The following is a 9,118-nucleotide window of genomic DNA, read 5'->3' as shown; positions in this document are numbered from 1 at the left end:
TGGTGGCTGCATTGGAAATATCACTTCACGTGATCAAGCCCATGCACCATTATCTTAGGAGTAGGAGTAGTGTTTGCTTTCAGTTTTCTTGCTTGCATGCTTGTTTGCTTTCTTGCTTTGTTTGCTTGTTTGTTTGCTTGCTTGTTTTCTTACTCACTTTGCTTGTGCATTTACTTCTACTTCTGCTTTGCTTTGTTGCTTGTTTGATTGTTTTCGTTCATAGGTTAGTTTCACATGAAACCATGCATGACTCTTGAAACAATTTGGGTAAAGTACAAGAGGCCTTGTGCAGCTATCACTACTTGGTTATCTGTCATCTTGCCTCTGTATGAAGAACTTGTTACTTTTAGTCCATGATACATCGATGGAAAATATGTATTGTTCGAAATGAACCTTGGTGAAAACACAACGCTTGCACGCTAACTAGTGTCACCTACTCTAGTCGATTGTTTTTGGGTTAACCCTTGTCAGCTCAGTCAAGTAGAGTAAGGTGAGGGGAAAACCTTAACAGGCATGTCAGAGGTATATAATAAACTACTTCTCTGAAGGAACAACCTCTTCTGCTCTCAATAAGTCAGGATCCTTCTTTCGCCTTTGAAATGAATAAGTGTTATGCACAATTATGAAAAAATGAAAAAATGAAAAAAATGAATAAGGCAAATGAAGAGAAAGGCTTCTTGTGCAGAGATATGATGCAAGTAACTCCACTAGGGTACTGACCAGGCTCGTTGGCAGCGGAGCAATGCTTGTGTTCATGCGTGACTCCACTGGGGTACTGTCCAGGCCTGTTGGTAGTGGAGCAACACCAAAGATGAAACTAAGACTCTGACGACTATACTACTTGTGCACCAATATACCCCTCAACCATAATCGAAAACATTGTGTTTATATGGCTTGGAATGTGTGTCAATCGTCCAGATCTTGGCAGATTCTACATCTTACAATCAAGCAAGTGTCGAAACCAAGATTAACAGAGAACTAAACAATACTTCCGAAGGTGTTAGACTTGCTTTTCACAAACAAGGTCCATTCAGAGAGTTGGAGTTATACCAGTGTGTCGCCAAGTGTTGTAGTGGTTACAACCACCCTCCAAAATTTTTACTTAGCTTCGTTTTGGAGCCTCCCTACCAACCTTTCATAGCAGCATGTCTTGCCTTGTCAAGTGCACAAGTTTCAGCTATTTTCTTGCAGAATGACAGCCTGTCCATCAAAACTTGTTGCATCCCCCTCATAGGCTGTTTCACTAGACTTGGTCCAACTGCAGGTTGAGAAACTCCCTCAATAAATAGCGCAATTCTGGAGGGGAACCAAAATTCCCTCCAGAAATTGTGCAATTATGTCTAGTAGCCTGTTGGGCTCCAGAATTGCGCAAATCTTCTTGTCACTGTTCACCAGTAAAATTTCGCAATTCCTCCCAACAAGACTACTCAGCCAGAAATTGTGCAATTCTTGGCAACAATTAACTGCTCTGCCTAGAAATTGCACAATCCATCTGGACAACCAGCCCAGCTCCCTCCCAGAAATGTGCATTGTTTCCTCCCAGCTGAGCAAACTGTTGCATGTGCAGTTGAGTTGACCGGTTCCCCCGGGACTGGGAAAAACTGATTTGCATGCATGGCTTCTCCCAAGGCAGCATGCAAAGGCATCCCTTGATTCAGGGATCTACTTTTAGCAATTGGAGGTTGCATGAAAGGATCATTTCAGAACCTCCCACCAAGTGTCGCTCTTCCTAGATTTGTGGCATGTGCGTCACATCTTCGATTTTATCAAAACTCATGAATTGGATGCTACATATCTCATTCCTCACATCGACCTTGCAACTCTAACATCCCACATTGCATCTAGGAGTCGTCAGCACATTCAGCTCAACTGTTTTGGGGTAAGCTCGCCTTCCATGTCTTGTGTTGCATTTCTGTCGCTTTTTGTGTTTCGCCTTGTGTGATTGTTGTCTTCTTGATTTCAGTGAGTGCTTGCTGTCGTTTCGATGCATGTTAGCTTGTAGAAGCATCGTTTCAGTTTTCGTTCGCATCTCATTGTTGTTGCATGCATGACACTATTTTGCACAAATAGTCGCTGTTGCGGTGACTCGCTTCACACACATGCATGCTTTCTTATTTTATGAATCTTGTGCTTGTTGTTTTCATGAATGATCATTCACTCTTGTTTGCACTAATCTCATCATGCATTCACACTTCTCATGTTTTCAGTCGCCCGTTGGTCGGACTAGGCTGCCTTGGCCCGGACCGTGCCTTGCTCGGCTAGCACTATGCATTTTCGGAAGCGAAGGCTTTGCCGTCCCTCCAGAAATTGTGCAAGTCTATCCAAGCACTGACCTCCAGGCATGCATTACGTAATTCTTGGGGGCAGTGTCCTGTTGGCCCCAGAAACTGCACAATGTAGTTTGCTGGTTGCATGTCATTGCTGACTGAAATTGTGCATTGTGCAATTTCAATCCTCAGCAGGCTAGTCTAGACTGTGCATTGCGTAGTTCTAGCAGTCAGTTAGCTTACTGACAGCCTAGACTGTGCCTTGCACAGTTTTTGCAGTCAATCTCCCGATCTCGATGTGGAAATTGTGCAACCTTCATGATCAGCCACACAGGTATGTTGCAAGTCAGTTCTCAAGTTCGTTTTGTTTTTCGACAGTCAAATTGCTTACCATTAGTGTTACCATGTCTCCAGGTACCACAGGTGTTCATCGGTCTCTCAGTAGCACAAGTACAATGGTTTCCAGGATAGCAGAGTTGAAGACACCGTTCAGAGCACACTTGGGGATGCAGTCGATCAAGTGTCTATGAACTTGCCTACCCACGAAGACATCGAGTTGTTCGTAGACAAGGACATCAAGATATGACAACAACAGTTTCATAGCAAGAAGCACCATCAACAACAGCTAAAGGCAGCATACCAGATGCAAAAATGCCAAGAGGAAGTTTGTTGACAGCACAGAGGGGGAACGAAGTTGCAAGCTCAAGCAAATCCACTTGTGATGAAAGAAACTTTGGAGACTTAGCCTATGAGGTGACATCGTGACATGAAGATCACGTGAAGGATAGAATGGAACAGAGAAGGAGTTGCATGTGCTGAAGCAGCAACTCAAGGAAGAACAAAAGCTCCGTAGACAAGAGAATGAGTTGTAGCAGGAACAGGTACAGGAAGGGGCGCAACATGCACTCATGGATGAAACTGTGCCCATACAAGTTATAGATCCATCCCAATAGCTGGCACAGAGCAAACAAGGTGAGCAGTGTTGTTGATCGCATGCAAGGGAATGCAACAACATGCATGTCATTGTGCGCACGCATGCGATCCCACCCATTCGGCACACTCACCAAGGCAAAGAAGAGAAGAATGTCGGACTGGAGCTGAACACATACCTCGATAAGTTGATGTGCACGGCCACCAACACATGCTTGGAGAGCAGGTGATCCTGGAGGATTCCTTTGATTCAATTGAATAGGTTTTAAGTGTCGTCATCAATGTTCAGTGTCGTCGTCGCTTCAGTTCAGCTTCGACGGATTGACAGTGTTGGTTAGGGATCATGTTGTTCAGGTAATGTTCATAGTGTTCATGGCGTTCAGTTGATATGGGTTGTACCTGCTTGTCGACATGATTTCATTGAAAGTTCCCCAGGACTTGGTCGACGACATGTGTTTTGTTGTTCATCTTTGCGGGATTGGTGTCGACATGGGTGTTATCGTGGCAAAGAGTTGATATGATCGTCTACTAGTGTCGATTCAATGTTTTGGTTCATGGATATCATGTAGTGATTAATTTCTCTTTGTGACAAAATGTATAAGGGTTATGTCAAAGTGTAATTTTGGACACTAAAAGACTAAAACCTAAATCCTAATCAACCTAACCCTAAGCAAAGTCTAAACTTATGCTAAATCCATGCTATAACCTTAAACCTATCATCATATAATACAAATATGTATTAAAAAATACATTACCTAAGCTAAAACCTAAGTTTTATAAACTAAAACCCTAACCTAATAGCTCTCGGCCTATTCATTACAATGAAAAAAACATTGCAAATTCAAATAAACACTCTTAACCACGTGTTTGGAGATCGCAGTGGAGAGGACATGTGAACAAGAGTTAAACGGTCAGGCAGAGGTTAACTGTGTATTAAAATCGCGGTCAGGCGGTGTAACATAACCGTAACCGCAAGTCAAAACTACGCCATGTGAATGGGCAGACGAACCGCTACGGTGAACAAGCTGTCAGAGGTTTCATTAACCGCAGCACTGGAACTGCCAGAGCCCTAACTGCGGGCGTGTGAACACATGACAGTAGACTGTGTAGTCAGCGGGGCAGTCACCTGAATCAATGGAGCCATAACCGCAGGGTTATCCATCTGTTCACATGCGCTATCAACATGCTCCACCCAGTTAGCTAGCCGCTAACAGTTTCAGGCTAAAATATGGTGCAAAGTGGGTTTTGTAGTTAGTTTTTGTTCTAAACTAATGCGAGGACCTTGCAATAAAGCCTAGGTGTCTTTATGACATAATGGCAAACCTTCAAGTCATCAAATTCATGCCTATTTGAGCCTGAGGTGGTTTCAATGTATCCACAGGCCTATAATAGGCAGTTTTGTCCATGGAGAAAAAAGAGAGTGGTTTTCAACTTTTGTATGCAGATTCTGGAGGACATAGGCGATTTTGTTTTCAATGTTTAGGGAGCATTCGGGGTCGGTTTTGGAGACTGTAAGCAGCGTTGGAAAGTTGGTTTAGAGGGCTATCTAATGACAGAGGTCAGAATTGCCTATGTGTAAGTTCAGTCTGACTAAATCACTGTGTAATCGACTCCTTTCTTCTCATTCCTAATAAAAACAGTTGCCCATCTTGAAAGCAGACCCGGGGACGTAGTCCATCAGGGACAAACTCTGTCATCAATTTGTTGTTTGGTATTGTTGTGTTTTTATTGTTTTCACTTATGTTATGCATCAATTTTATGTTTAATTAGTTGTCGTAAAGTGTTCTGCTCAAGCAGTTTTCCCTCGATTTTTATGCTTTCAGTGATCATTCAAATCATAAATGGCTAATCACTTCTACATTAGTATTTAGTTTATGATCATTTCAGATCAACAGGGTAGACAATATGCATCAACATGTTGTCGTCTAGTCGCACCAAGATGACCATGTCCATGCTATCAGACAAGTTGGACAGAGGAGCCATATCAGTGCACATTCCTCTTAATAATATTTTTTTCAAAACATTTTACTGTACATTAATAATTATCAATGAAATATACTATTCTAATTTAACTTTTATCTAATATCTCATTGATTTATTTCTTTGACCATGAATATTTTCACCCTCATGACTATTATCTTCGCCTTCATGCTTTCATTATTTATAAAGTTGATTAACTCTCATAATTAATATATATCTGATTTTTAGTCCTTCAAAATGGGTAGAATGTCCACCCAAAATGTCTAACAAAAAAAGTTCCACACAATTCATATCCAAAATTTCAAATAGTCTTCAAATTAATTTTTGTCATTAACAATAATTTCATCATAAAATTTAACATCTCAAATATAAAATATAAAATAAAATACCAAAATACTATTGTGAATTTTAAATATTTTAATAAAATATTATTGAAAATAAAAAATATACCAAATTCTATGGAAAAAATAATCACATACTAAATTCTAAATAATAAAACCTTACTACCAAAATCAATAGTGTAAATGGCTTATTGTTAATAGAGTGCTGGAAAATGTCCAAATTAGTAATGAAGGTTTGTATTGTCGTCCAAAAAAGTAGTTTAGTATGATGGAGGTTTCTATGGTGGGGTTGATCGGCTCGATGGACACGTTGCAACCAAATTTTTAATGAATTCCCCTCCTGGAATCACTTAACTGGCCATTTGCAATTTCTTATTTTCTTTCAACTTTGGACAGCCTATACCCGTTCAAAAATTACAGAGCGGTAGACGTGAGAAGACGCTGATATTTCTTTTCACGGTCGCCATCTTTCTACCACCCACAGCGTCAACCAAAACAACCAACGCAACCGAAGGAATTCTGCGCACCTATTTTCATCTCATCAAATCATGTAAGAGAGAATCGCAAACGCATTTCCTGTTAGTGGAAGACATGATTTTTTTCACATGGGAGAATCGTTGTACGCAGCATTTTCTGTTAGTGGAAGACTATTGACCGTCTTGTCGACGACCGCCAAGTCAGCGCATCTCTCTTTTCAATATATCTCTTTTATTGAATTCATACCGCAGGCCCACGAATTTTCTTCATCTCTCTACCAATTATCACCCTTTCTATCCAATCTTTCACATCGCCTTCTCATCAAATTTAAATTGTCTTGCCGTATATTGAAAAATCCCTCCACACTCTATTTACATTGTCTTGCCATTTTTCTTATTTTCAATTATTACACATTGACTGAATCTCCTGAAATTTCGAGTTCTTGGTGTATGTCAAACAATTTCATCTCTATGCCGCACTTTTTACGCCAATTTCTGCTTCTCATTTAATTCTCCGCTGATTTCCCTTTTCACAGTGTCTTCCACTGAATCCCCACACACATATATATGAGAATTTTCCGTTCATTTTCCACATCTTCACGGCATAGAAAATGGGAGAATCGCAATATATCTTTAAGAATTTGACACATGTTCACATCCATCATTTTCTCGTAGTGGAAGACTACCGAATTTCCTGCGCACGGACGACGGACCAACCAGCGCATATATTTAATTTCTTCGTATGCCCGCCTTATTTCACTTTCTCTCGATCTTTAAATTATTTCACATTCACTTCCACATAGTCTTTGTGGAATATGCATTATTAAGAATTTGATTATGCATTTGTGTTTTGGAACCCAGCTTCCTCAAAATTATGAATCTAATATCTTAATCATAATTATAAATTATAATAAGAAAATGTTAACCTTTACACATCATAATTTTACATTTTTTATAATATTTTATGAATAATTCATGATTCTCAAATTGAATATCAAAACCTTATTAATCGTCCCTTTGACAATTATGACTACCTCTAATGAACTCAAACTAGACTACCCATAAAAGCACATGAATCTCTACTTGAGGTTCTAATTATGAAATATTTTAGGATATATTGATGGAACTACATGATGGTTGATGCTACTGCAAGATTTATGTCCAAAGACTTCATGAAAATTGTTCACATACACCTTTTGAAGTTTTAGAGTGAAAGTTCTATAATGTTACTAATGTTTGTAGTTATGTTCATTATGTCGGTGTTTTGGTTTATACAACAACCCCCTATTATGATACGAATTCTTCATAAAATAATGGGAACAAATCTTATTTATTTATTTTGTGAATTAAAAATTGTATTACCTTCTTATAAATCAAGTACATGCAAATTGAGAAATTGACATGGTCAGTCGTAGGGGAATTATAACCATATCCAATATCTAAAACAAGCTAACATGAACTGAGGAATTTGGATTGGTTGCTTCCTAGGGAATCCAACCAAAACAAACTCAATAGACAAGATACCCTAAAATTGACATTACCCATACATTTATTATTGTCCTACTCATTGAGCCTAGAAATGATCATGGATTTTTTCGAAGGTCCTTTTTTCTTTTTCTTTTTCTTATGGACATCAATCAATACCAGGATTTACTAGGAAATATGTAGAGGATACAATGATCGCATTTCCTGAGTTAATACCAATTCTAATGGTTTTCCAATTATAGCTATGTCCTTATCTCACTATTCGAGTGATATGATTCATGGAAATGTTTATTTCTGCTCATTGATGAAGTTAAGACCAAAGTTGTGTCTCTTGTGTCTCCATTCTAGGGGTGAGTTGTGACACATGAACGGTGATATGGCACTACATGTGGGTAAGTTGATGTTGAAGGACTCAATTTAACTAAAGAGGTTTTTTGTTGTTGAACGTTATCTAGCTTATTCACTAAATATTTCTTAGATCCTATTGGACCTTTTGGATATTTCAATCCTTAAATCTTATTCTTGGCATCCAGAGGAGGAGATAGTCCAAAAGAAGAGGGGAATACATTCTAAACGGTTGACTGAGTTTCCAACATTAGCTAACGTATGTAGCAGATGAAGGGGCATATTCAAGAGTCTAACCCAAACTAGATTGGTTAGAGATGGCATAGAAAGAGGGGTTAAAACCAATAAACCATGACATAATAAAAAGCCAAAATTGACCCCAAAACCAAGGTACTTATTCAAAAATAATTCAGTAATCTTGAATATCTTTAAAATACACTAAAAGAAACCCTTCAAAAAAATACAGATTTGTATTTGGGGACCAAGTCTGATGCACCCATTCCTAAAGCACAGATGTCAATGGCCATAACCCATTAAAACGATAAATAATGGCATGCTGCAAATAATCCATGCAAGAATTGTGGGATTGAGGATGATCCACTTTGATAGTTGGAATATCTTCATCTTGATCCAAAATGAAGGATGACCCTAAGAGCTCTTTGGGAGTTGTATGAAAGAGCCCTGACTTAAGGGAATCCTTAAAGGACATAGACTAAGAAGAAAGGGTGCACCCAGCCTTTGGCTCCACCATTTAATCTTGAAACTAGGAAGAGTATAGTGTCATTTTTCTATGTCGTAATTGTTGGCCCTCATTTTTTATCAAATTTTGCTTATTAAAATCCACCTAATTTCCATCATTTTCCACCATATACCATCCATATACACCTTTTTTGACCTTATTATGCATATTCAAGCAAATAAATTATGTTTTTCAATCTTTAGATATTTTTGCAAAAATCGAGTTTTAGAGTATTTTTGGACAGAATCAGAAATTTCCGTAATGGCTATGTGGCTGACATATTTGCAGGGCACTTGGGCTCGAGCTAGATACATGAATGGGAACGCTTGGGAACTAGATACATGAAATGGTTTGCTGCAATATCTTCTTCATCTCATCCTCAAACTTTCAAATTGTCTTTTGTGAGTTCGAAGCTTTGCCTTTTTACTTTTGAGTCTCCATTGTACAAGCCAACTAGTTCTCCCACATTCTTTGGCAGATGTACAATGCATGATTTTGTAAACTTGGAATCAGTGATTCCACTAGTGATTGAGTTCATGGCCTTTGCATTTGCGA

At 38.8% G+C, this 9,118-nt stretch overlaps 1 protein-coding gene across 1 annotated transcript in view; it reads left to right on the top strand.

Moving 5' to 3' along the window:
- Positions 1–2,671: 2,671 nt before the first annotated feature.
- The window catches only part of LOC149173286 (large ribosomal subunit protein eL36z-like), a 25,101-nt gene continuing 18,654 nt past the window's right edge, over positions 2,672–9,118 (top strand). The window contains exons 1-3 of the mRNA XM_089426644.1: positions 2,672–2,681; positions 3,487–3,551; positions 4,201–4,278. Of these exons, the coding sequence (XP_089282770.1) occupies positions 2,672–2,681; positions 3,487–3,551; positions 4,201–4,278 (153 nt within the window). The remainder of the gene's footprint in view (positions 2,682–3,486; positions 3,552–4,200; positions 4,279–9,118) is intronic.

The sequence above is a fragment of the Pinus tabuliformis genome, chromosome 4_2 (genome assembly GCF_031772625.1).
Source record: "Pinus tabuliformis cultivar Carrire ecotype Pingquan chromosome 4_2, CPIR1, whole genome shotgun sequence".
In the NCBI taxonomy this organism is placed as follows: domain Eukaryota; kingdom Viridiplantae; phylum Streptophyta; class Pinopsida; order Pinales; family Pinaceae; genus Pinus; species Pinus tabuliformis.
This window is presented reverse-complemented; position numbering and strand designations above follow the sequence as displayed.